Source organism: Copidosoma floridanum, unplaced genomic scaffold (genome assembly GCF_036245765.1).
Source record: "Copidosoma floridanum isolate Cflo_tuat_1 unplaced genomic scaffold, Cflo_Japanese_pri ptg000009l, whole genome shotgun sequence".
Taxonomy (NCBI): domain Eukaryota; kingdom Metazoa; phylum Arthropoda; class Insecta; order Hymenoptera; family Encyrtidae; genus Copidosoma; species Copidosoma floridanum.
Window position 1 is genome coordinate 1,733,606 of NW_028321886.1, and position 26,425 is coordinate 1,760,030.

General features: G+C 38.6%; 3 protein-coding genes across 12 annotated transcripts; 2 read left to right on the forward strand and 1 right to left on the reverse strand.

Annotated features, from left to right (window-relative positions):
- Nucleotides 1–914: 914 nt before the first annotated feature.
- LOC106647526 (uncharacterized) lies at nucleotides 915–4,502 on the forward strand. 4 transcript variants are annotated; one of them, XM_089589434.1, is made up of 8 exons: nucleotides 924–1,115; nucleotides 1,183–1,873; nucleotides 2,714–2,766; nucleotides 2,862–2,943; nucleotides 3,213–3,576; nucleotides 3,653–3,789; nucleotides 3,858–3,896; nucleotides 3,971–4,502. In XM_089589434.1, exons 2-8 carry the CDS (start codon nucleotides 1,743–1,745, stop codon nucleotides 3,972–3,974), a joined length of 810 nt encoding a protein of 269 aa, XP_089445560.1. In that variant the 5' UTR covers nucleotides 924–1,115; nucleotides 1,183–1,742; the 3' UTR covers nucleotides 3,975–4,502. The 4 variants fall into 4 exon arrangements, with proteins under 4 accessions (XP_089445562.1, XP_089445560.1, XP_089445559.1 ...); XM_089589433.1 differs by having other exon boundaries at nucleotides 924–1,110; XM_089589435.1 differs by having other exon boundaries at nucleotides 924–1,093.
- lgs (BCL9 domain-containing protein legless) lies at nucleotides 4,455–13,140 on the reverse strand. 3 transcript variants are annotated; one of them, XM_089589428.1, is made up of 7 exons: nucleotides 11,471–13,140; nucleotides 10,736–10,977; nucleotides 10,379–10,664; nucleotides 9,882–10,237; nucleotides 9,234–9,819; nucleotides 8,234–8,438; nucleotides 4,455–8,015 (listed from the first exon to the last, which is right to left on the reverse strand). In XM_089589428.1, exons 1-7 carry the CDS (start codon nucleotides 11,769–11,771, stop codon nucleotides 5,873–5,875), a joined length of 4,119 nt encoding a protein of 1,372 aa, XP_089445554.1. In that variant the 5' UTR covers nucleotides 11,772–13,140; the 3' UTR covers nucleotides 4,455–5,872. The 3 variants fall into 3 exon arrangements, with proteins under 3 accessions (XP_089445554.1, XP_014219556.2, XP_089445556.1); XM_014364070.3 differs by having other exon boundaries at nucleotides 4,456–8,015; nucleotides 9,234–9,807; XM_089589430.1 differs by having other exon boundaries at nucleotides 4,456–8,015; nucleotides 9,234–9,703; nucleotides 9,880–10,237.
- A 237-nt stretch (nucleotides 13,141–13,377) lies between these two features.
- On the forward strand, nucleotides 13,378–25,567 carry LOC106647598 (integrator complex subunit 12). Of its 5 annotated transcripts, XM_089589432.1 has the most exons (6): nucleotides 23,529–23,906; nucleotides 24,027–24,217; nucleotides 24,296–24,643; nucleotides 24,761–24,854; nucleotides 24,980–24,997; nucleotides 25,094–25,567. In XM_089589432.1, exons 2-6 carry the CDS (start codon nucleotides 24,059–24,061, stop codon nucleotides 25,243–25,245), a joined length of 771 nt encoding a protein of 256 aa, XP_089445558.1. In that variant the 5' UTR covers nucleotides 23,529–23,906; nucleotides 24,027–24,058; the 3' UTR covers nucleotides 25,246–25,567. The 5 variants fall into 5 exon arrangements, with proteins under 5 accessions (XP_089445557.1, XP_089445558.1, XP_014219558.2 ...); XM_089589431.1 differs by lacking the exon at nucleotides 23,529–23,906 and adding an exon at nucleotides 13,378–13,663 and having other exon boundaries at nucleotides 24,980–25,567; XM_014364072.2 differs by having other exon boundaries at nucleotides 23,534–23,906; nucleotides 24,980–25,567.
- The last annotated feature ends 858 nt before the right edge of the window (nucleotides 25,568–26,425 follow it).

The following is a 26,425-nucleotide window of genomic DNA, read 5'->3' on the forward strand; positions in this document are numbered from 1 at the left end:
TCTGAAGGAGAGCTTTAGGCAGTTTAGCCCTAGAGCCATTTACTTAATTATAAACCAGCCGCAACTACTGTTGTAAATATAAAATGAAAATTAAACATTGCTTGTGCTATTTGCGGCAAGTCGACAATTTGTCTTCTACCCAAAAGTATAAATATGTAGGTGGTCAATATTTGTGTAAAAGATACATTGCAAACTTGCCGCCAACTGCATAAACACAGTTAACTTTTTATTTTGTATTTACGAAATTAGTTGCGGCTGGTTTATGATTGATTAAATGGCTCTACTGTAAGTAGTAATAATTATTTGGATCAGCGCCATCTAGCGGTCGAAACTTTTTTGGCTTTGGCCAAAAATTGCTTCTGAAATTCTGAAAAAGAGCTTTAGGCATTTTAGCCCTAGAGCCATTTAATCAATTATAAACCAGCCGCAACTACTGTTGTAAATATAAAATGAAAATTAAACATTGTTTGTGCTATTTGCGGCAAGTTTACAATTTATCTTCTATCCGAAAGTATAAATATATACGAAGTCGATATTCGGGTAGAAGTTAAATTGCAAACTTGCCGCAAATAGCACAGACAACGTCTAATTTTAATTTTACATCTGTGAGAGTAGTGGCGGCTGGTTTATTACTAACTAAATGGCTCTAGAGCCTAAAATGCCTAAAACTCTCCTTGAGAATTTTAGGGCTACTTTTTAGTTCAGAAATCCGCAACGCTAGATGGCGCTGAGCAAATAAATTATACTATATATACTTACAGTAGAGGCGTAATCAAATATAAACCAGCCGCAACTAATTTGATAGATATAAGAAAAAAAGTTAACGTCATCTGTGCTGTTTGCGGCAAGTTTACAATCTATTTTCTACCCGAAAATTGACCTCCAAAAGTATAAATATTCTTACAGGATAAAAATAAATACAATCATGGGACGTGATTCCTGGCAAACGGATACTACTTATACGTCTACTATTTGCTGTTGGATCGCGCCTGTACTTACTTATATACTTACTTTTTCTCTCCAGTTTCACACATCGATCTTGCCTTGACCTATGTGTCCAATAAGATCCCAAGGATGTTGTGTTAAAAACAATGTAGGATATTATTATTGGTATGGTAAATATCTTCTATTTTTATACGTTATTACTTATACAAATGTATGTATGTTTACATTTTATCACAGCTTAAGCTGCTGAAGTGTCGACTGAGAGAGTGGTGAAACTGGTGAATGACTCTTTAGCATTTACTTGGAGCGAGAAAAAGAAAAGGCTTATCATTCATCATACTTATTATCGATGGAAAGGCAGAAACAAGAACCTGGAAAACACCACCTCCGTATTACCTGCAACGTCTCAACACAAGACAATTTACTTTGATCTCCATTAAGTTAAAACAAGAAATTTTGTAAGTAAGTAGTTCAACTCGGCTTTTCGTTCAACTTCTCTCACAAGAGAAAGAGAGAGAGAGAGGGAGAGAAAGATTCACTTAAAAGAAGAGGCGCAGCACGCGCTGCGCGGCCCTGCCCCTGCGAATAACAAGTATCAATACACAAGTGTGCAAGTGTGTATCATATTGTACTCATCGATAGAAAGCAGAGATTACTAATCTCTGATAGAAAGCTCTACCTTACTCCCTGTGCACGACCGTTGAATCTGGCCGGCACTATTCTTGAGAAAAAAGTATTACAGCTATCAAACAAGAGGAAAAAAAACTAGGTGTAGGGAGAGGAGGCCAGGAGGAGACATGTCGGACAAGAAGCAGCCCAAAAGGCCGTCCAGCGAGATAGACACCGGGAGCAAGCTCGGAGACGAGGAGGGCAGTCAGCAGCGCTCGAGCTCAGGCGGCTACGGTGACTGGGTCTGCTCTGATACCGAGTACGTGTTTATTCTTCCTTTTACTACGGTCATCCTCTACTTATCTACTAATGATACTTTTATTTTATTTTATTTTTTATCATGTGTATTCTATATGAATACAGTATGTGGTGACTCTTTCAAACAAACTTTATGTTTTTATTTAGACCAACTGTCTTTTCTAATTTATATTAAGTACAACTAGACGTATAAAAAAATTTCGAAGTCACAAAAAAAATTGAAAATGATGTCCAAGTCGCAAAGTGTCTGCCACATTACTATGGTTGTGTATATTTGGGTAAATGCAGGAGTGGGATGGAGCCGAAGTTGGAGGTTACTTACGCCGGAATTATTAATTTTGCGCACTGCGACAGAGGGAAACAGAGATGATCAAAGAGAAAGATTAGATTTCAGTAATGTATTAGATGATGGAGAACATGGTGTTAAAGGTTGATGATAGCCCTGTTGATTCTTTGTGTCTTTGATAACAAACCTGATGATACTTGCTAGGATAGAGCTGCTTTCCTCGCTTTTGACAGTTATAAATAGTTATTTATAACTATCATCAATAATGTAACAAATCAGCAGTATCATGCTCACAACTAGATAAAAGTATGAGAGCTAATTTTTGTTGTACATATTACAGGTGCACTTTCATAATAGGCTTACTCTGTTATGTGCATTATATATACATGTACACGACATTAATACAGAGCATTATCGTGCCAATCTAGCTCCACGTAATCTCTTCATTTTTACCTTTTGTTTATTTATCCTTTTTTGCTTTAATGTATAGATCTGAAGTCTTATATACTTATCTCCAAAAGTTATTTAATAAATATGACTTTGTGTGTGTTGTAGATGCGCCAATGTGAACTTTGCCAAACGCAACTCCTGCAATCGCTGTGGTAAAGGTAAAATTGTTTATTACTTATAAAAAAATAACAAAAAAAACTATAGAACATTAAACAAATTACTTAAACTTATTATGTACATTTGTGCTTCTTAGACCGGGGAGAATGTCCTAAGAAGAAGAAACTTGGGCAGGAGATCGGCAAAGCTGCTGCTGAGAAGAGCAGAGGCTTATTTAGGTAATCATTTATCCTTCTTACATTTAATTTAATTTAATGCCTAATAAATTTTTCTTTTATAATCTTGCTTTTATTCTCCTCTTTAATAATTTTTAATAAGTTATAATAAGTTACAAGATGCAACTTTTGAAATTCAAACCATATTGTAAACAAATTTCGATAAATACGAGCTTCAAATTACAATTATTAAAATGCAAAGAAAACATTTTTTTCTCTTCATTCCATATACACATACATGGATACATATTGAAACCAATATAACATTACAGTGCAGATGACTGGCAATGCAACAAGTGTGGCAACGTAAACTGGGCGCGCAGACAGCAGTGTAACATGTGCAATGCGCCGAAATTTGGAGACGTTGAGGAGAGAACTGGCTATGGAGGTGGTTACAACGACAGAGGCGTTGTTGAATATAAAGAGCGAAGAGAGGACGACGATGATGAATATGACGAGTTTGGCAGGCGAAAGAAGAAACGGAGAATGGAAAGCCGCAGCGATGACGACTCAAAAGATTCGTTGAGATATAGCAGTCCACCACGCAGTAGATCTAAAAATTCTAATAAAAAGGACGATTCTGATGAAGAGGAAGAAGAGGTGGAGAAAGAGGACGATGATGATGAAGTAAAAGAGGTGACTTATCTCGGTTGACTATAACGCAATCATGTGAACTTATGTATGATTTTGTGTGGATTTTTACTTAATTTAGAGGGAAGAGGAAGAAGAAGAAGGTAAGGATGACGATAATGATGATGATGATGACGACGACGAGGACGACGATGATGATGGCGATTTGTCAAAGTATGACTTGAGCGAATGGGATGACTTAGCAGTTGCTAAAAAAAAGTATGTACCTAGATAGTTTTCATTAACACTATTAATAATATTTTCACCTGTATATATTACTTTTGTAGCACAAATGGCAATGCTTCTCCAGAAGAAAAAAAATCGAGGTAATGCTTGCTTTCGATTTCTTGTCTAACTTATCGTTCCACTACTTCAAATACAAAATTCAACAATTTTTCAGCTGAAACGGAAATTCAGAGAAGAACGGCTTACGTATGGAGGCTTGCCAAAAGTAAGGATTCATCATAGTAACAGAAACAATCGCCCAACGGCAATCCTACAAGCAATGCCAGTTATAAAACGTTTATAGAAGAATGAATTCCGTCATGAGACATGAGTTACAGAAATTCCTACTTCTCAATTTCTTGTCGTTCCAAGAAAATTAGTAATACTATTATCAACTTAATTGAAAAATGCAATGGAAAAATTTTTTTCTTCACCTTATGTATATTCATAATATATATGAAATGAATAGTCTTCAATTTGCACAAATAGAAATAATTTCGGAAAAAAAAGTAACGTTCCCGTTATAGTGGCACTATTATTAAAATACTGTTAATAACAGCTTTTACAGTTTGGAGCACTTTTCGTGAGATATGGATTATTAGGCAATTTATAAGCATTTAAATTTATAGAAAAAAATAAAAATTAATGAACCTTATCATTAAGTATCTGTGTAGGAAAAGATAACTTTGTGAATATGACGATTCTTGTACTAGTTAAATACATATTCTTCTTTTTCTTGTAAATATCTTTATTTTGTTTTTCATTTATAATAAAAATCATTCGTCAACAACGTAATTGTTCTTAGTCAATTATGTCTTATATATAATATTGTTACACACTACAATGATGAGGTGTGTTTGCGTTGATCTGTGTGCGAGTCCTTTTTTTCAATTTTTTTTAAATAGAGTAAAAAAGGAAGGAATTCATGTTATAACAGCTTTCTAATGATTATGCACAAAGTTGGTCGTGAAATGGGAAGAAGACTTTACTTTCTATCTCAAATGGAATATGGAGTGGAAAGGAGAGGAAAAGGTGGACGATATCGTTAAGGACTTATGTCGTTTGGGTACATATGTTTATGTATGTATAATATGTATATATCGTATGTATGTACATTCGTCGGTTTTGAGCTTTTTTTGCTGTTTCACTTAAGTATTTCAGCACCAAAAGGAATTGATGGCATGTTTTTTGTCGAGGCTAGGTCGCGGTGTTACTTTAACAATTCGCGAGTTTCGCAGTCGACGACTTTTAAATGATAGCGTACGCAATTATTATACGGTAAAATGAAAAGAAAAATAAGAAAACCAAAATTCAGTTCATGCAGGTCTGAACGCACGTCCTGCTCGGAATCACCGTTCGTCGAGGGTTCCCCCGTACCTTTTAATAAGAGTACAAAGTGTGGATCGGTGACGGTTGCGTGAATCTCTTGACGATCGGCATAACATTACAGTACCGTCACGTAAGCCGTGAAATTTTTGTTTATATATGCGTCGAGCGACATTGCGAAAGCCCAAATTTTGCCTTAGTCTACAATTAATATATGTACAAGTGCATCGTATTCGGTACAGTAACTTTAAATTTACAATTTTTTTTTTTTTTTTTTTTTTTTGTTCAACTCACTCTCGCAAATACACATTATCTTCACTTTCAAACTTTCACACAAATCGCAGTACCAGCGCATTTTCCGGATTTTTTTCTCTTATTTTAATTGAAGAGTATCTGTTAATTGAAATTCGCGACGGGAAAAGAGATTCCTTTCTAGCCGTTCATCAAGGAAGCACCTCTATTTGTTCATAATTTCAGCTCTGCCGACGTGTTTAACGCGAATCAAGTACAAACCGACACGTCGCCATGAGCACGTAACAACGCCTCGTGAGAAATGACTCGTAAAAAAGTACGCAAATAATGCGGGATAGGGAGGGGAAAAAAAACAAGCCTCGACTTATTTCGACACGGTGCTCGCGACCTCCAGAGCTCGAGAAGGTGAGGGGACGCGCTCGCACACGAAAGCCAGACCTTTTCTTTTGGATTTTCCTTCTCTAGACTTGGGAGTTCTTCATCAGCTAACGCTGTTAGTCTATTTAGGCATGAAGAATTGTTGATGTGCATTGGGCTGATTATGCATGGCCGGATGGCCCTGAGGCCCGCTTCCTCTCGTGCCCGTTGCATAAAGTTGCTGCTGGAAGTTGTGATACTGCTGTGCATAATTAGGGTCAGACATGCTCGGACCACCACCCATAAAAGGGCTGTTTTTGAAATTAGTGCCAGCCCCAGATCCTCCCATGCTCGGTGGTAGCGGTTGCGATGCGTCGGGTGGTGATTGACCCATGGCACCCGGCTGCTTCTGTCCAGGTCCCATGGGGCCACCGTACATTCCTGGGCTAGCCGTTTGGCCAGGCATCTGTGGCATTCCACCGGGACCCATATCTGGAGGAAACACCTTGTCTGGATCCATTGGACTATTGGGGAAGACCATGCTGCCTCCCGCGACCATGTGTTGCATCCGCATGATGTTGGGTTGCTGGCGGACTCCTGGACCTTGCGACCCAGGGCCCCCTCCGGGCCTCATGGACGGGTGCATAGGGCCTTGCGATTGGCCGGGACCCATACCAGACTGATTCACGTTGCCGCTCATCCCGGGAGGCATGCCACCGGGTCCTGCTCCACCCATGGGCCCATGCTGACTCTGAGGTCCAGGTCCCGGTCCCATGTTGTTTGGCACGCAGCCGTTGGGAAAGTACTGCAAATTGACAGAAGGCGAACTCATCTTGGCATCCATGCCAGGCATGGGGTTGGCGAAGCGCTGCAGAAATTCAAGGCTGGGTGGACCACGGGGCGCGTGGCCGACGTTCGGCCTCGCCGGTAAGTACTGAATCGTGTTGGGCGCACTTGGTTTTACTTGAACATTGGCACCATTGTACGGACTGGAGCCGTGGACGTGCTGATGATGAGGCTGCTGGTGGTGCGGAAGCTGCTGACCAGGTATTCCCATGCGGGACTGCGGACCCTCGGGGCCCATCATGCCAGACCCAGGTCCTGAGTTAAAGCCACCCGGCTGATTGATACCCTGGTTAACGTTGGGATTGCAGCCGGGACCTTGAGCACCGCTCATCATCCCCTGCGACATCATCGGGTGGTTGTGTTGGCCCATTTTGTTTGGCATCCCGGGACTTCCGGCGTGCGGATTAGGACTGTAACTACTGTTCGGACCACCGAGACCCATGCACAAGCTCGACACATCAGCAGACTCGCTCGTTGGGATGCCAGAAGCACTGGGCATGTGGCATCCACCGTTCATCTCGTTCACTTGCTGCTGCTGCTGCTGAGGACCGGTAGGTGCTTGCTGTTGTGGCATTGGCTGCATCATGTGCATGCTGTGTGGGTTGGTGAAAGGCATCATGCCCCCCTGAACAGCACCAGGTGTGTGCATCGGCGAACCATCGTTACCAAGAGCGTTGCTAGTTGCGGTGTTCGTCAACTGCTGGCTCATTTGCGCTAGCGAAGTGATTGGATCGAAGCTGTTAGCAGACATGGGACCACCGAGACCGCCGAGCCGATTACTGATATTATTGGGGTTTAAGGGTATGTTTTCGTTGGGTTGACTGACATTCGTCATGGGTCTACCACCACCACAGCCAAACGGAACATTGCCACCTGGACCACCAACTCCCATCGACGGCATCATACCCCCTGGAACGTTACCCGGCTGTCCGGGCATCATTCCCGACATGCTGGTTGACTGCTGAGACTGTTGTTGTTGTTGTTGTTGTTGTTGTTGTTGTTGTTGTTGCTGCTGTTGTTGTTGCGCCTGCTGCTGTTGCTGTTGAAGATCCTTGGAGGACGGCGAGGTTTCAGATTTTGTATTGGGTGAGGCAGGAATCGTACGAGGCGGACCCATGCCTATACCCATGTCCGTGAGACTGGCATTGTGCGAAGCCGGACTGCTCTGAGCGCTTTGAGACTTATTGCCGGACTGCTTTCCCGCGTCGACGGGCGTGTGGGGCGCCACGCTTCCTGGCGTGTGTGGCGTATGCGGACTATGCATCGAACCAAAACCACTTCGATTTGCACTCTCGATCGATGGACTCGCGCCATCGGATCTTGTAACGCCAAATTGATTACTGCTCGGTGCCCCCGAACCTCCTGCGCAACTGCTCGTGTCCAGGTTGCCGGTCAGCATCTGGTTACCCATTGCTGGGTTATTATTGCCTTGAGTATTGCTGGAAGAGAGATTAATAATTCATATTTGTTTCACAAAGTCATGAGGTTCAGCTAGACAAGTGAAAAACTTTTTACGATGCAGTCAAAACGTAATATTTGATATGCTGATTTAATAAAAGTTACTGTATTAAGTGTTAACTATTAAATGTTTATTATTAGCTTAATTAAACTTGGTACAAAAGATTTTGGTGTAATTGTTAAAATATTTAATACTTACGCAGGTAAACTTCCATCTTTTAAACTAGTGTTTGGTTGTTTTTGTATTGTAAGCTCTTGACCCTCGAACGTATTGAGATACGATATTTGTTGAGGACTCGGCACGGGCATTAACTCTTTAACGCCAACTTGATTTACAACGCCGGGACCGAGTTGCTGCTTCTGTTGCGCTAACGATTGCAACGATCGGCAGAACATTCCATCCACTGAAAATTTACATCAACCAATTAAATTTATGACTTTGTGTGATGTCTTGTGATGTTTAGTTCAACATTTTCGAAATTTTATTTCTGAAATGCTAGATATGAATGAGACATACGTTGGCAGCAGTCATAAGAATATTAGACAAAAAACCTCTTATCAAACTCTAATCATGGCAAGATTGAATAACAATTTAAAACAATTTAAAGAGGCTGATAAGATAAGTTCAGTGTTCTTCCTGTATCAATAAAAAAGAAACTTAAGAACAAGGTTACTTAAGATAACAGAATTATTTTTTTGTTAAAAATTGTATAGTCAAGAAATAAATTAAATCAAGCTACTTCAACGTTTATTAGTGGAGTAGCTTCATATTTTTTTGCAATATATTGTTTGACAGTTTAATGACAGGTATTATCGGAATTTTCTTAAATTTAAATAAAATGTTTCATCAATACGAAAGTGAAATTGATAACATTTGCTTTTGTCATAAAAGTAGCATGTTTTTATGAACGAAAATTATTTAAAATGCACTGAGGAGAATAAGTAAAATATTTGTATAATAACATAGGTTTTAACTTGTTTTAGATTATAATTTTACTTTGATTATTGATTTTATCAAATACTCATTACAAACAACCATTTAGTAAAATTTTATTGGGTCTGACTCTTGAAATCGTAGAAGAAATGTCAATTTTTTTTTATATCTAGGTCTTAATCTTAAAATTAAGTTGTACATGTAAACAGCCTCTTACAACAAGTCAAACTCTGAAGTAAGTGAAAAAATTTTAAATACATCTTACCGTTTGGCGGCTGATTAGTAGGAAAGTCAAGTGACGTCAGATCCTTTTGTGGTGTACCGCTGGGGCTGAGGGCGGCCAGGTGTTGATGCGACACGGGCGTACCAGGATTGCTGTGATTCAGTCTGTTGGCACCAACCGCCGATGGATTCGGCGAGTCCTGACTCGTTGGACTCTGACCGGGCAAGTGTCCTGGTCCACCGGGCCTTGGTCCACCTGTAGGCGTGCCACCTAGCTGAAACTGTCGATTACAGTCCGCTGGCGAGTTAAGAGCCGAGCTTGCCCGAGGCGACGGTAGCGACAGATTACTCGTGGGGTTGTTTGGCGATGAGGGGTTGGGACTCTGTATGGCAATCGGTACGCTCGCCGACCTTGTTGTTTGATGGTACGGAGGTGGTGGGCCTTGGCTACGAGGTCCATTTCCAGAAACGACGGAACTGGGAATACCCCCACCAGGCCCAGGACCAGGACCACTTGGTGTAGGCCCTGGATTCACATTGCCTGGTCCACCACCCGTGCCGACTATTCCGCCGCCGGCTACGCGCATTGGTGGCACTCCCGGACTGTTGACGCCGACCTGGAAATAATGCTAGGCCGATGTAAATTTAGCTTAAAACGCAATTGAGTTTCGAATTTCATGACGAAGAGTACCTTATTCTTTCCATCCAAAAACTTTTGCCAATCCATCACCATCCCGCATTGATTTGGGCCACTGACGGGTGGAAGACTACCCGTTGGACAAAGTCCTCCCGGCATTTGACCGTGTGTTGGATCCATAGGCCCACCGGGTATTTCTTTTTGCTCTGGAAAGAGCATTTGACGCATTTTCGTAATAGTAGCCAGTGACTCTTCTCGATGAGCTCGTTGTTGCGGTGTCAGATTTTCATCCGGCACTTTGACGCCCTGTAACGAAGGCTGCACACCTCCAGGACCTGGACTAGTCGTGCCTCCCATCAAATTTGGACTGTGGCCCATCGGTGCACCGACGCCGAGAGACTGAGGATTAGCTGCAACAAAATGTAAATACAAATATTATACTGGTTTTAATTTAATTTGTTTATGGCTTAAAGTACCAGTGACGATCGATCCTTGAATAATTGTTTGCATTTTTACAGTACAACAGCAAATTGATGATATTAAAAACTCACCTGTATTACAAGGGGAGTTGGGCACAAGGCAAGGCACATTAACGTTTTTATCATCTAATGATGATTCGGGGTTTCCTAAAGGATTACTGCCATTCAAGTTGCACATATTTGACGGTTCATTCCAAAATGCCGACTTGCTTGGATCTAACGGAGGAAGATCAAGAGGTTGCTCTCCAGGAAATCCTATATTTGGATTTGGTGGATGACCTTTCTGCTTTATATCAGCAAAATTATTTATCCACTGATGTGGATTTAGCGGGAAGTTTGTCATTTTTTGCGGAAATTTCTGAAACAAATATTACAGCTTAATATCCAAACATACTAATATCTTTGAGAATGTCAGAAAAAATGTGTTACCTCCAAAATCTTTTTCGTTCCTGGCTGTGCCATGTGGTACGCAATCATAGTTGGAAACTCGCCTCGCATAACCGATTCGGCACCCTGATTGGCCATTTTCGTTGAAAAAACAAATACTGTGTTGTGTTGTTGCATATATTGTGCATCACTGATGTCCGGACCACCACCCATTTGTTTACCCAATACGTTGCTGACTAATGGTTGCAAGGAATCATTAGATAATCCCAGATTTGGTGGCATATCTGTAAAAACAATATGGTTTCATAAGCTTGTCTTGGAGAGAAACTTTTTTTCACTTAAATGACTAGGTACAAGCACAATGAACGTCAATTTAATTAATTGTAATGATATACACAGTAGGAGTAAGATGAAAATAGATTAGCTAATTTGATTGTGACATTTCATTAAAGCAAATACATTGTGTGTTGGAACAAGGAAGGCAAGACAATTGGATGAAATTTAATAAAACAGAATTCACTCTTGAAGAATATTTAATGGCACAAGCAGCTTGCTGCTGTTACTGCTGCAACACTTGAGCAATTTTTGTTAATTTAGCGCATCAAGATCAGTTGATGCATTTGATGCAAACAAGTGATAGGTTAGCTGATCAAGGTGAGGAAGAACCAAAGTGAAAAAAAAAAAAAACAGACATACATAGACAATTCCTCAACCGAGTATGGAGAGGGGCACAGGGAGAAGCTCTTGAGAATTAAAAAATAAAGTACTCATACTCACCAACAGGAGGTAACTCCTCGTTGGATAGAATAGGATCCGTTTCCTCTTTCTTGGGATTGAGCAACGCTTGATTAGTATTTCCATTCTGATTGTCTGGAGGCATGGTCCCATCAACGGCACTGGCTGCAGCCTCAAGGGCCGCATCCTTCAAACAGTGCTCGGCACTGTCGTTACCGGGGGTTTCATCGGTGTTGCCGGTAGCCGACTCCTCCTTGATCTTGATCCTGTCGGGCTCCGGGTCCTCCTTAACGACCACGGGCGGCACACAGCTGGGCTCGCTGGGCTTCTTCTCAGTCTTCATGTTAATAGTCCTGGCCTTCGCACGCTCGGCGTGTCAAACGGCTGGGCCCGGTGGTGCACTGAGCATGTCCACGAGACCTGCAGCGCAGGATTGTTGCTGCTACTGCTGCTGCTGCTGCTGCTCTATCGTCGCCGTCGTCGTACTCCTGAGCCTGCAGGCTGCTACCCTTGCGCGTGCAGTCCTGCAGCAGCAGCAGCAGTGCAGAGAGCTCTTGTAACAACAAAAACAATAACACCACAAACAACAACAACAACAAACGCTAGCCTGTGGCCCAGTGGTGGAGCAATAAAAGTTGGCGGTGCATGAGTCGCTGCAGGCTTGGCCGCGGCGTGGGCCGCGACGACGACGTTTACGACGACGGGTAGGACGTGCAGGTACAGATAGGAGCGAGAACCGGGAAAAATGGTAGGGGTGCGGGGAACAGCCGGTACGCCTATCCAAAGTCCAGATGATGAGCAGCGTCACGGAACTCTGGCTGGGCAGTATGTAGTGTTACAAGTGCAAGTATAGGTATTATAATTGTAGCACAGCAGCGTGGGCGCCTGCAACTTTCCGGGCGGGTATATGTAGTTGCTACCTATACATATGTATACATATGTATATATATATATATATTTATACACACAGGCTCTCTTGCACCACTAAACGAAGCAAGTAATACAACGTAGGTACAACGTACAACACACTGAAGACTGAACAACGCTGAGACACGCGCGCGCACGAATACACGGAAAGAAAGGGGGACGACGGTCGTCGTCGACGACGACGACGACGACGAAGACGACTGGTAAAAGACACACGGAAGCTGCGGACTGAAATCACTTTGGTGCTCCTGTATGCACACTCCACACACACACACACACACACACTTGGAGACTTGGCGCGTGCGGATGCTGGTGGAGAGCTGGAGGCTGGAGAGCACGCCGAATATATACAGACTGATACAGAGGTGCGCTGAGACTTGGTCACTCACTCGCTCCAATTGCTTGGGTTTGCGGAGCAATAAGAAAAACAACAGCCGCAAAGCCTGCAGTGGAACTCTGATTATTTCTCTTCTCTCCTCCTCTTGGAGCACGCGTATAGTATTCAGCGCGCGCTTGCTTATGCTACGTGTGCTATAAACTGCTGTATAGGTATATACTCATGTACTATTAATATATATAGCAATCTATCTATCCGTAGCGTAGGTTATTGTATTCTTCTTTCGGCCAAGCAGCACTGCGCATCACAGTATACATTAACACCACACTGATGTGTCCTCCCGATGGTGACTTGATGGAGCAGCCGCTGCCTCCTCGCGCGCTCGACGGCTTCCTCGGCAGCGGCGGCGGTGAATACTTAGTAGTGGCGGCGGCGCGCGTCCGAATGGAGTCACGGATGTATATTGTGTATACGCACTACTAGATTATACCTATATATAATATATCCTCTCCACACACGCACTTCATACGCATGAATCAACTCTCGGCGCTGCTGCTGTTGCTGATTATATGCGCTTTTCTTTCCTCTTTTGCTATACCTTATGCATAGTATACCTATGTACCAAAACTTCTCTCTTCTTTCACCGTCTTTGCTTTTGCACGCCCGTCGTGCATGCGTGTATGCATGTGTACACGGGTAAGGTGCCGTGCCGTGCAGTGTGTGCAGTGCACGGGGTGCACCGCGGCGCGGCGGCGGACGATAATCTTCTCGCCTTGGATCGAGAGATAGGTACTCTCTCTCTTTATCTTATTCTTTCTCGCAAATCTCGCGATAGGAGGCGATAGGCCTATTAGCACAGATCTTTCATTCCTGTGCCTTGGAATTTGGTTACTCAAGTACTTGGTACTGTACTGCAGGCATCGGGGGATAATCAATTTTGACACGTGCAAGATATCATTCATCGTATGCAAGTACCTACTGAAAATTCTTATATTCATACATCATATCGTACTTACTGTGCCCACGTCTAAAATGCGTTTGGATTGTTTGGAATGTCGTAAACTCACAATCTGCAGTAATCATGGAGTACGGAATCCGTACTACGGATAATAAGAATTACATACAGGGGCCAGAAGGGTACCTCGTATACATATATATTTTTTTATATGTTCTTACGCACATCGTGCAATCCTTACCACGACATGATCTGCCTATTTATACTTAGTTCTACTATACGTTTAGCCACTTAAGTCGTAAACCTGCATGTAGGTACGAATATGTATGGTTTGTGTGGGTCTACCTTCCACACGTGTGTGTAAATCTCTGATTTCCCCTCGTTCTCCGCAATCGTGCCGTGGGAACGCAAGCTATCTCTCTCTCTCTCTCTCTCTCTTTTGGATCGCGAATCCATATATATATATATACATGTATTCCCAAAAAAACAGCATCGGTCACACACGCAACAACGAATATGGCTTTAGCAAAGAAGAGCGTTATAATATACGTATACGTATACGCATATGCGGTGTGTATATGTGTGTTTCGAGTTTCCTTATGTACATCTTATAATGTGCCTTCTTCGCCAAATCGCCATGCAGCAGCAGCTTTTGCCTTCTCTCTTTCCTTTCCCTCCGTTTTGTCTCTCTTCTTTGGAATGTCGCCACCGCTGCCGCTCCCGAACTGCACAAACTGCTGAAGCCGAAATAAAAAAGGGGGGAAGGGATATACCTATATGAGGGTGTATCGCAAATCGCAAAGCAAATGCGTAAGCAAGAAAGATGGACCATTCTCGGATGGTCAATCGCTGGTTAAAGGTAGCTCTCTTCCGTGCATCAGATAAAATCCACTTTATGTTTTGTTATCACAATATAACCAACAGTTAAGTATGTATAATATGGTATATTATCAAGTTTTCATTTCCAACGAAAACTACCCTTTTTCCCCATCCTCTACCTACACACCTTTAAATATCCCATCCCGTGCGTTGTGCATGTTGTACGTTACAGATGGTGATATATTCCAGTAACATTACTCCTAAAAACAAAATCTCAAAATTTTACTGTTTGTAGGATGTATCTTATATTTCCAAATCCACTGACAATAGGGAACAAAAATATAGTCCAAACAAGTTTTGTGAGTCTGAATTCTAAGCTATGTAAGTGTGAAAAAAAAATTTTAATGCAAAATATGTACCTCCGTTTTCAATAAGACAATAATCATGTTTATAAACTATTATTGCGTAGACCCTGAACATTAAAGATTTGTATGTATTGTCGATAATAATCATGCTGGGTTGAAAAGGTAAGATGAGAATTAGCGATTTTAGTAGTGATTTCACTGGGCTATAGATGAAACGACTTTGGAAAACTACATGGCATTGTGATCCTCCCCACTCTTCCCCGTTCTTCTTTCGCCTCTTTTTCTTTGCATGCACCACGCACCACTGCATGCAGTGCACTGAACTAAACTTATCTGCGACTGTGACTTAACGTCTTGTAAATTGTAACGACAGGGCTGCTTTGCGGAAATATACAATACAAGATAAAGTCTTCCCTTCCCTCGATAAGTTCTCTTTGTTAACTTTGTTCTCTCTGTCTATACCCACTACAGTTTGCCACTCGTTTGCATGAGCAAGTTTAAATTGTTTATTGTATAAATATCTCAATTTTATTGCTAAAACAAAAATTTTTTCTTTTTCTCCTGATCAATAGCTTGTGCCAAAATAAAGACTGTTTTTCTCACATAACGCAATATTTACACCAACGATTATTTTTTCTCCGTATTTCATGTTTTGGGTAAAAAAAGTAAATCGTGCATTGTTTGTGCGAAAAAGAAAAGTTTTCTGCTTTACTAGTTAAAAAGGAATTATTCAAGGACTCGAGTTAACTTATAACTGACAAACTACTATATAGAGCGTCTATTTCATTTTTTTTGTACCTGTTTTACACGGTTTTACATAGATTCGATTTGCGCAAAAAATTAATACTAACCACTTCTGATGAGCATACGAAATAATGTTGTACAAAGCTGAATTTTTCAGTTATCTAGTCAGTTGATGCACCTTTAAAGTTTACTAAAAAATATCTCCCCTCTCCATTTCACCCCTCTACCCTCCTACACCCCACTACTTGTAAAAAACGCGAAAATAAAGTTCAAAGGAAAAATATAAGAAAGAGACATTAAAGCCGATATATAGCTACTTTTTGCTATACTAAAAATGGCTTGTATGTATAATTGTATGCCCAGTGACAAATTGCACAAGAATGTCATACATACGCAGAAATAAATTGATGATAAATTCCAAAAATATCGCAACTGAGTTGTATACCCAAGACAATAATAATCAACAATAGGATTTACTCCAATGAAGCATTTGGTTGACTTGCTTCGTGTGACGAGATGAATTTAAGTTTTTTGACACCAGATAGTGCACATTCGATTCGAAGGAGTCACATGAGTGTTGTTTGTTTATGAGAGGGAAATGAGTAACTTTCTATTGTAGGAAATCTAAATTGAGATTGGACATGTTTCACCGACCCGAGAGAAGAGGAATCAAGAAATTGATAAAATCTCATGAATGAATGCGCTCGAGTTAAGCGTGTAATATACATTATGATGTATATGATGCACATACTTATTTATGTATATGCATTATAATGCCTACGTACATATGCTGCACCGATACTTTTGAGAATTTCTATAAATGTCCGATGAAATAGTGGTACTGAAGTGCAAAAAAGAGCAATTATGTGTGCGTGCATGTATACTGATAAACATAAAATATCTGTGGTCTTCTTCATTTTTTTCCTCTCTTCCTATAGCTCCACGCCTTTTTTCTCTCGTATTATTACAGTATACATGTGAATTTGTCAATAATATATACTTGCAAAGTCTACAACTTTTGTGATTTCTCCACAAAATACAGTTTTTTTTTTTTTTTTTTTTTTTTTTCTTTTTAATTTAATCGCAATAATAAATTACATACTGTACATCAGTATAGCTGCGCGGCTGTAACTATGTGCCGTTGATACGATAAATCGTGTAAGTATATGCTTGATCGTCGCTGATGGTCACCCGCAGCCACCGGGCGAGAGAGATCTCTTATCCCTCCTCCTCGTATATTCTTCTTCTTCTGCCGTCCTCGCACTATTATTTACCAGGAAAACGCACCCAATATATATATGTCGAAGTCTCCGAAAAGCCACGAGGGGAGGCAAAATTTTGAAGAATAAACTTATAAACGAAGTAGATCTTCGATACTTTGATTACGTTATTGATTATCATTGTTATTCACGTTTGACGTTCCCAATTTATTTTCTTGGCTCATCTATACCTTCGGAATGAGCAAAAATGGTCTCTAAATATGTTGTTTTTTGTTTAATTTATGACCAAACTCTTAAAAACTAAACCATACATCCATTGTGAAGTTACTTAAATTTTTTTTCTTCTTATAATTCGTTTTTGAAGATTTTGACGTATATCCACTTATACATCGAATTGAAAAAAAAAAAAAAAAAAAAAAAAAAAATTAATGAAAAAAGAAGGGACTAACTTCCATCCAAAAGAAACAGAGAGGCGAAAAAGAAGACAAAGTAAGCGTAGATGGACGGCTTGGGAGGGGGAGGGATGCTTCTACACCGTGTGTGTGGCGTGTGTGCACATGCACCTCTCCCTCTTTTTTGCAACTTTTTCTTGAATAAATTTGTTCCTTTTTTTCCCAACTCTTTTTTTTTTTTTTTTTTTTTTTTTTGAGCATCAGCGTGAGCGTGAGAGAGAAAGGAGCACAGAGAGACGGACTGACTGGGCCGCACACGCGTCAGCCCCCCACCCCGAATACCTACTCACTCTGTCGCGCTTTAAAAATTTTTTTCTCTCTCTTTCTCTCCTCTCCTCGTTTGCCTTTTTTTTTTTTATGCAGATAAGGGCATTATACGCTCCACTGCGAATGTACGTGTGTATAGTGCACGTATCCGTGTCTTTTGATTCCGCGGTTCGTCGCGCGCGTCTTACCCCATCGATTTGTACATATATGCTTTTAAACCGGCGAGAAAGACTTTATACCACTATTTTTTTACAGCATTCCGAGGAAAGAAAAAATTATTCAATTATATTTTTCGTAAGATTACACAATTTTTGCGAAAATTAAGGTTGAAAGTTCAATTTTCATCCCCAAACTCGTACGAATGACTATTATTTTTACTTCGATTTCTTTTTGTTTTCAGATTGTTTCGAACTTGCGAAAATGTTGTAAAAGCTCTCCTTTAAAATTGAAATCCAACGTAAATTTTGTTATGTACATACAACTTCATATTATTTTTCACGAATTCGCGGTATGCGTTCGATTAACCGATCGGCCCGCGGGGCTCGTGCGCATACATAGCACTTTCAAGGAAATCGTCGATTTTTTACACGCAATCTGCTACACCGGCATTAGTATTCGGTACATTTATTTATTTTTATTATTATTTTTTTTTTACTGGTAACAAATTAATATAGACCAGAGAAAAAAAGGTTGTTGATAGAAAAAAAAAAATTTTACACTACAACACCTAGTTTTAACTTTTTTATTTCATTTTCCCGTTATTCGTATGCATTCGACCGGTGCGTCAACACCGAGAGGAATATCCTGGATGATGAGCCGAAAAAAGTGGAAAAATAAAACAGAAGTGTATACACAAAACACACGCATACAAATGTGAAAAGCTGAGCTTTTGGAACAGCTAGAAAGAATGAGGAGGAAAACGCAAAGAGTTTGCGCTTTGCTTTGCGCGTGGTACCCGAGCTCTGTACCAACTCTTTTTTTTTCTCTCTCCGACTTTACCTGCTTGGCGTAACTCAGTGCGCGCATGATATGTGTGTACAATCCGCCCACCCCCTTTTGTCCGATAATTGCTCTAGTGTATAAAATATAGGAATTTTTTTTTTGTCTTTTTTCTCTTCCAGCACAGAGTACGCGCGCATATATTTTTTTTTGTTTCTTTCCGTTCATTTGTTTGTTTATGCCTTCGTTTTGCCTGCACGGGCCCGGCGCACCTTATAGAGGAGAGCGATGCATATCCGTGAGTTTAAAAATTTCCCTTTGAAAGGGCGCTTGCGTGTGCACCTGCAGCTCTTGGATGGATTACACGCGCCCAGGCGCACGCGGTGCAAAGGAAACGACCGAGGGAGAAAAAGCTTTTGCGCGCTGGCTCCAATTTAGCCGAGCTTACAAACGCACTCCCTTTCTCTCTCCCTGTATATTTTCCTTTTCATTGCTATACTAGTTGATTTTTTTTTTTCTTTTTTTTTTTTCCTCCCGTGTTTGCGAGAAATAAATAATACGATTTCCAAATAAAACGAGCGCGCGCTGCTTGCTCGATGGTATATTTTTTCGATAAAGGGGTTGATTAGGACTTTTGGCGCGAGAATAATTTTCTTTTTTTTTTCTGTTATATTTTTGCGGGATCATCGAGTGCTATAATGATGTACGATATTTACTAACGTGTGTCTCTTTAATGAGTGATTTTCTTTTTTTTTTTTTTTTTTTTTTTGCAAGCCCTTCGATCTGTGAGTTAAAAGTTTCAAGTAAAAAACAAAAAAATTATGTTTTAAAAAAAATAATAATAATAATAATAAATAAATAAAACTAAAAAAATGTTCTTCCTTACGGTGAAAAATATTTTTTTTTAATACTTTGACATTATGTGTCATGAGAATAAATTCACAAGGAATTCACAGGTTGGTAATACTTTTTTTTTTTATAATTTCTGAGGGTAGTGTAGGAAAAAAAACAGGGTTCGTAATTCATGTATTATTATAACGAGTAAATAATTGATAATACTTGAGCAATTTTCATGTTTGACTTTTGTGTAATTTTTTTGTAAAATTAATCAATTGGAATTAAAAATCTTGATACAAATTGTTGAGCGTCAATCGTATAGCGTTTGAGAAAAAAAAAATCAACGCATGAGTCAAACGTCCTCGGAAAACTGTTATGTAAAAAATGGTCTTAAAAAATGTAAAGTACGTTTTAAAATTCATGATAATTTTATTTTTTTCAATTACACTCCTGAAACATAGATATATGCATAGCAATGACTTGCAGCAAACGTGTCACATACTTAAAATAAAAAAAAATAAGAAAAAATTTTTTTAAAACAATAAAGGTAAAAAACATAAGGAAAGATTTTAAGTGTAAATGTAGCACAGGAACATGATAAATTTCAACGTTTTGCAAACAGACTAGTTATTGAAATTTCTGAACAAGTACAATCGATACTATACCGATTTTTAATATTATAACATTTGGACATACTCCGTGACATTTTTATACAACACTAGTAAAATTATTTTTAATAAAAAGTTGAACTTTTTTTTTTATCACAATATAGCGCTCTCCGTATGTTTATTGTGTCTAAAAATAATTTCTGGTAACGCAATGAATACTACGCCAATTCAGTACACTACTATTTAATTTTAATATTACGTTTTAAATTTTAATTAATCCGATTTTTTACACTTTTTCAATACTTTTTTCATGCATAGTGATAAATCACTGATAATACTTGGAAATACACTTTGCTTTATTCATTATGCAACAATCATTTTCGAGTTCCCAATGGAAAGCACAAATTATTCAATTGTTACAACAATATTGTGACAATTTAGCAAACACCCAAGCTGAGTGATGAATTATAAAAACAATGATTAATTATATGCATTGAATACTTTGAAGTATCTGAATTTAAATAGAAAATTCGTACGTTGAAATATCGTTATAAGACATTGAGTACACACACATGTTCTTTCGTATGTATATACTACATACGCCATTTGTATACGGCCCATGTCCGTGTATTAGAAATTGGAACTGCACCTAAAAATATCTCACGTTTTAAACTGACGATATTCGAGAGAGACTAGCATTTTATTTTTAGTATAAAACTAGAGTAGCCACAATAGAAACCCATTAGCCGAAAACGAGTCGATGTGTGACACGCGAATTATCAAATTAGCTCGAAATCTCCCATAATTAGTCGTTTATTAATATTGTCACCTGTTTTATTTTATTTTTTTTTAAATAAATTCTTGTAGCTTTTTTTCTTTCTGCCTTTTTTTTTTACTCTACGTTTAAATCAAGAATGTTTAATTCGTAATTTATTAACCTACGATGAAGATTATATATAGAGCAAAGTCGCGAAATCCAATTCGAAATTAATCAAACAGAAGATAGCATACTTAATTCGAATCAACCCAATTCCCCAAGTTAGAACGCTTCGTCGATCATCCACCTCCAACTCTTCCAAGTGAGCGCTTCAACCTATCTGCATCGTTGTACTACCCCCCTTTACGTTGTATGTATGTACAGCACAGCATTAATCCTCGTAAGTCGTGAGCTTCCTTCCTTATACGGTTTCCCCTAAAACGTCGAAACTTCATTTTCTCCCGAAAGAAGCTTTCTCTTGCACTTGAAGCATTTTCGAAGCTTTCACCTGTTCTCTCGCCTCTTTCATTTCATTTAAACATCAACCTTCGTTGTTCGTTGTGAATTCACAATGTAAGGGGTTGAGAGGAGAGGAAATAAGGTCTAAGATACCGAGATGGAATTTTGAACGAAAATAATAATAAAGCACCACTTAACTGTTTAATGACAATAAGAGAAGGAGAGAAGAGCGATAAATATTAATAAATGAGGGGGGGGGGGCAACTACCTAAGTAGCGCATGCAGTGCATTAGTGCAGAGTGTGTAGAGGGTGTGACTTTTCTTATGGCCCTAAAATTCTGAAGGAGAGCTTTAGGCAGTTTAGCCCTAGAGCCATTTAGTCAATTATAAACCAGCCGCAACTAATATCGTACATGTAAAATAAAAGTTTACGTTGTATGCATTGTTGGCGGCAAGTTTACAATTTATCTTTTACCCGAATATCGATCTGCTATATATTTACACTTTCGGGTAAAAGATAAATTGTAAACTTGCCGCAAATAGCACAAGCAATGTTTAATTCTTATTTTATATTTATCACAGTAGTTGCGGCTGGTTTATAATTGATTAAATGGCTCTAGGGCTGAACTGCCTAAAGCTCTCCTTCAGAATTTCAGAAGCAATTTTTGGCCAAAAAAGTTTCGACCGCTAGATGGCGCTGATCCAAATATGTATTACTACTTATAGTAGAGCCATTTATTGTATTATAAACCAGCCGCAACTAATTATGTAAATACGAAATAAAAAGTTAACTGTGTTTATGTAGTTGGCGGCAAATTTGCAATGTATCTTTTACACGAATATCGACCACCTACATATTTATACTTTCGGGTAAAAAATAAATTGTAAACTTGCCGCAAACAGCATAAACAATGTTAACTTTTTATTTTGTATTTACGAAATTAGTTGCGGCTGGTTTATAATTGATTAAATGACTCTAATGTAAGTAGTAATAATTATTTGGATCAGCGCCATCTAGCGGTCGAAACTTTTTTGGCCAAAAATTGCTTCTGAAATTCTGAAGGAGAGCTTTAGGCAGTTTAGCCCTAGAGCCATTTACTTAATTATAAACCAGCCGCAACTACTGTTATAAATACAAAATAAAAATTAAACATTGCTTGTGCTGTTTGCGGCAAGTTTACAATTTATCTTTTATCCGAAAGTGTAAATATGTAGCAGATTGATATTCGGGTAAAAGATACATTGTAAACTTGCCGCCAACTGCATAAACACAGTTAACTTTTTATTTTGTATTTACAAAGTTAGTTGCGGCTGGTTTATAATTATTTAAATGGCTCTACTGTAAGTAGTAATAATCATTGGGATCAGCGGCATCTAGCGGTCGAAACTTTTTTGGCCAAAAATTGCTTCTGAAATTCTGAAGGAGAGCTTTAGGCAGTTCAGCCCTAGAGCCATTTAATCAATTATAAACCAGCCGCAACTACTGTTATAAATATAAAATAAAAATTAAATATTGCTTGTGCTATTTGCGGCAAGTTTACAATTTATCTTTTATCCGAAAGTGTAAATATGTAGCAGATCAATATTCGAATAAAAGATACATTGTAAACTTGCCGCCAACTGCATAAACACAGTTAACTTTTTATTTTGTATTTACAAAGTTAGTTGCGGCTGGTTTATAATTGTTTAAATGGCTCTACTATAAGTAGTAATAATTATTCGGATCAGCGCCATCTTGCGGTCGAAACTTTTTTGGCCAAAAATTGCTTCTGAAATTCTGAAGGAGAGCTTTAGGCAGTTTAGCCCTAGAGCCATTTACTCAATTATAAACCAGCCGCAACTACTGTTATAAATATGAAATAAAAATTAAACATTGCTTGTGCTATTTGCGGCAAGTTTACAATTTATCTTTTATCCGAAAGTAAAAATATTTACGAAGTCGATATTCGGGTAGCAGTTAAATTGCAAACTTGCCGCAAACAGCATAAACAATGTTAACTTTTTATTTTGTATATACAAAATTAGTTGCGGCTGGTTTATAATTGATTAAATGGCTCTACTATAAGTAGTAATAATTATTTGGATCAGCGCCATCTAGCGGTCGAAACTTTTTTGGCCAAAAATTGCTTCTGAAATTCTGAAGGAGAGCTTTAGGCAGTTTAGCCCTAGAGCCATTTACTTTATTATAAACCAGCCGCAACTACTGTTATAAATATAAAATAAAAATTAAACATAGTTTGTGCTGTTTGCGGCAAGTTAACAATTTGTCGCCTATCCGAATCTACCAAAATCGACCATATGGCACTACTTAGACTTACTAGTAGTGATTACTATAATTACACAACACTTGACGTAGCCTATCTTACTCTTACACCGTGCTTTTTTTTACCAGAACATAATGATAAAATCCAAAGTAAATATATGTATAAAGTTAGTGTAAAGTTAATGAAATCGAAACCGTCTGCTTTGCAACTTTGTGTACGCGCTTTCGTGCACTCGTATGTTATGTGTTTTTGTTTTTTGTGCACTCTTCATTTCTTCAACTCTTCTGTGTTTTTTTTATACTTAGATGTCGGACTCGTGAGTCTCGTGACTCGTGACGGGGCTTCCGTATAAATATGTGGGATACCAATTAAGCTCTCCCGCGTATCCTAACCTCAACCGAGATTATTGTTGCTAAATTTTTGTAACTTCTATTTTCTCACGTGGGAATTCGACAAATAGTTTAATTATTATTGTGATGTATAGTGAATGAGTGCGGAATAACTTTGTATTGAATATATATTGCAAAGGTTGGATTTTTGCTCAAGTTTTATTGCATGGATTCATATACTTCTTAATTATAACTGTAAAATACCTAATTGATTGTTTCTACACCTTCTATGATACTAATTCTGAGGGATTATTTACAGCCAAGTATTGAAAGTTTGAAGGATCACTTATAATGACGGCACTGGATTTGGATCCACAATTTTTGCAAGCTCTGCGTTTGCTCCATTCCAACAACAGAGACTCTGTCGAGCAGCTACGGAGCTTGCTGGATGAAGCCATTCGACAAAAGTATGGAGCATCAAAAATGTTAACCAACACTTTGCATAAAAAGGTATCACTGTCTATTATTTGTATTTACCAAATATTACCCTATGAATTGTCACATTATTATTTTCAATGTAATGTTCAGTATGCCACGGAAGAACAGCTAAGCGATCACAGTAGCACTAGTAGCAAAAAGAGCAAAAGTTCCAGCTCATCTAAGCACTCAAAGTCTAGCAAAAACGATTCACCCATAATTATACGAGAGGCAACTCCTGATCCTCTTCAGAGTGATGATAATTTAGCAGATATTTTGGAAGATGTTGCATGTGTTATTTGTAATGAGATGAGCGTTGGTGCAAGGAACAGATTGGTTGAATGTGTCAAATGTGGTTCTTTGTATCACCAGGAGTGCCACACACCACACATTCTTGACTCCCAAGTTGACAGCCATCCAGGAGAGTGGTACTGTTGTAACTGTACAAGGACACAACTAGTACGTTTTAAAAACTCGCCACATTCGGTTTTTTTTATTTTTTTTTTTTTTTATTTATTCATCAGAACTATTAGTAAAACTTAGCATTGATATAAATTCTTTTTTTTTTAATTTTAGCCTCCAAAGGAAAAAGAAAGGAGCTCACCCAAAAGTGTCTATGAATCTAAAACCAAAGAGTACAAAAAGTCATCTTCGTCGTCGTCATCATCTAGTAAGTGTCCACTCAATTTTCTTAATAAATCTTTTGTGATCTGAGATTCCCTAGAATCTTTTTAAATCACGTATAACAAAAAAACAAGGAAAAAACTTTATTAAATATTTATTAAAATCTTTTAGGTTCCAAACATACAGATGGTAAGTATAAATCATCTAGCTCTTCAAGTCAACAAAGTACCATTGGTAGTAATACTAGTGGTTCTAATTTAAAATCTGTACCAAACATCAATGTAGTCAGTGCCGACAAACGACTAAAAGATATGATAAAAAAGGCCAAACAGGAAAAAAGGGGCAGGAGTGGTACTTCCAGTTCTAGCAAACATTCATCTACTTCCAGTTCTTCTAGGAGCTCCCATGATAAGTCTCATAGAAATAAATCAGACTGAAATCACTTTTGTAAAGTGTAAATATAGACTATAATGTTTTACAAATATTTGTAAATGAACTGTATGTAAATTGATTTTGTAAATATCAACTCCAGGAGCAAACGAAATTTTTTTTCTGGTTAGATCAATATCAATTTTGTAAGGTAATCAAGTTTTAGTTTTCACTTGATAAATAACGTAAAACAAATTTTACTTCGTAACTATGATAAAAATAGAGCAACCACTGCCAAATAATTTCAAAAATTGCTAGAAGATCATTGTAATTTTTATTTTACTTTTACTTTAATGATTTCTATAATGGATTAATTGTAACATTGGGGAATTTTCTAATAGAACTATTTTGTCACATTTTCAGTTATTGTGGCTTACAAAGAAAATAATTTTTGTAAATAGTGAGAAAGAAACTTTATTTCAATAAATTTTTCTGGCAAATCGTTACACTAACTGTAATTTGAGCTCTATTTACTGAAAATGAACCAAATACTAATGGTAGAGCTAATGAAAATGGACAAAAGTTAAGTAGACAATGTATGGACAACGACATAAATGAAAGATTACATTTATTTCAAGTACTGCAAGGTTGCTCTTTTCTGTTAAAAAAGCAACTCGTGTAAATATAATTATCTTAGGTATACGACTGTGGTACAACACTAACTATTCCATTAAGAAAATTGCGTAAAGGCAATTAAGAAAATTAACATTTAGCATAGCATGCAGTAGATGTATTACAAGGACATTAGACAGTACTGAGCTCAAAATAACACTTGAGGTACAAAAATGGTCCTCACGAAGAGGAGCCATATGTTACGAAAAAAAATGAGTATTGCGTTTGACAGTCTAGTTACAAGGCTCTGATACTTTGGATTTACACTGGATCCCCGTTGTCATTATAAGTGTACGCAGACACAAAAGATGCTGCGCCTTTTTAATTAAGAAGGGACCGTTCGTTAGCGAGATTAAAATCCAAAGGCACGACAGCAAGGGCTTGGAAAAGGAGCGTGAAAAAGTATCCGCACAGGTAGAACAACAACCTACCTGGACTTTTGGCTGTGCAAAATATAGATCGTTCTTTGCAATTCAATTTACGACACCCGCGTATTTTCCAATCTGCATAACGAGCCATTAAATTCAGTCTGTACGTGGTAGGGCATACTTTTTAATTAAAAAAGAAAAAAAAGGG

Bases quoted from the DNA above. Each gene is read 5' to 3' on its own strand.
- LOC106647526 (XM_089589434.1), top strand. From the start codon at position 1,743: ATGTCGGACAAGAAGCAGCCCAAAAGGCCGTCCAGCGAGATAGACACC. The intron at 2,944-3,212 runs GTAATCATTTAT...ATAACATTACAG, and splicing joins AAGAGCAGAGGCTTATTTAG to TGCAGATGACTGGCAATGCA. The intron at 3,790-3,857 runs GTATGTACCTAG...TTACTTTTGTAG, and splicing joins TTAGCAGTTGCTAAAAAAAA to CACAAATGGCAATGCTTCTC.
- lgs (XM_089589428.1), bottom strand. From the start codon at position 11,771: ATGAAGACTGAGAAGAAGCCCAGCGAGCCCAGCTGTGTGCCGCCCGTG. The intron at 8,439-9,233 runs GTAAGATGTATT...GTAAATTTTCAG, and splicing joins TACTAATCAGCCGCCAAACG to TGGATGGAATGTTCTGCCGA. The intron at 8,016-8,233 runs GTAAGTATTAAA...TCTCTCTTCCAG, and splicing joins AAAGATGGAAGTTTACCTGC to CAATACTCAAGGCAATAATA.
- LOC106647598 (XM_089589431.1), top strand. From the start codon at position 24,059: ATGACGGCACTGGATTTGGATCCACAATTTTTGCAAGCTCTGCGTTTG. The intron at 24,218-24,295 runs GTATCACTGTCT...TGTAATGTTCAG, and splicing joins CCAACACTTTGCATAAAAAG to TATGCCACGGAAGAACAGCT. The intron at 24,855-24,979 runs GTAAGTGTCCAC...AAAATCTTTTAG, and splicing joins TTCGTCGTCGTCATCATCTA to GTTCCAAACATACAGATGGT.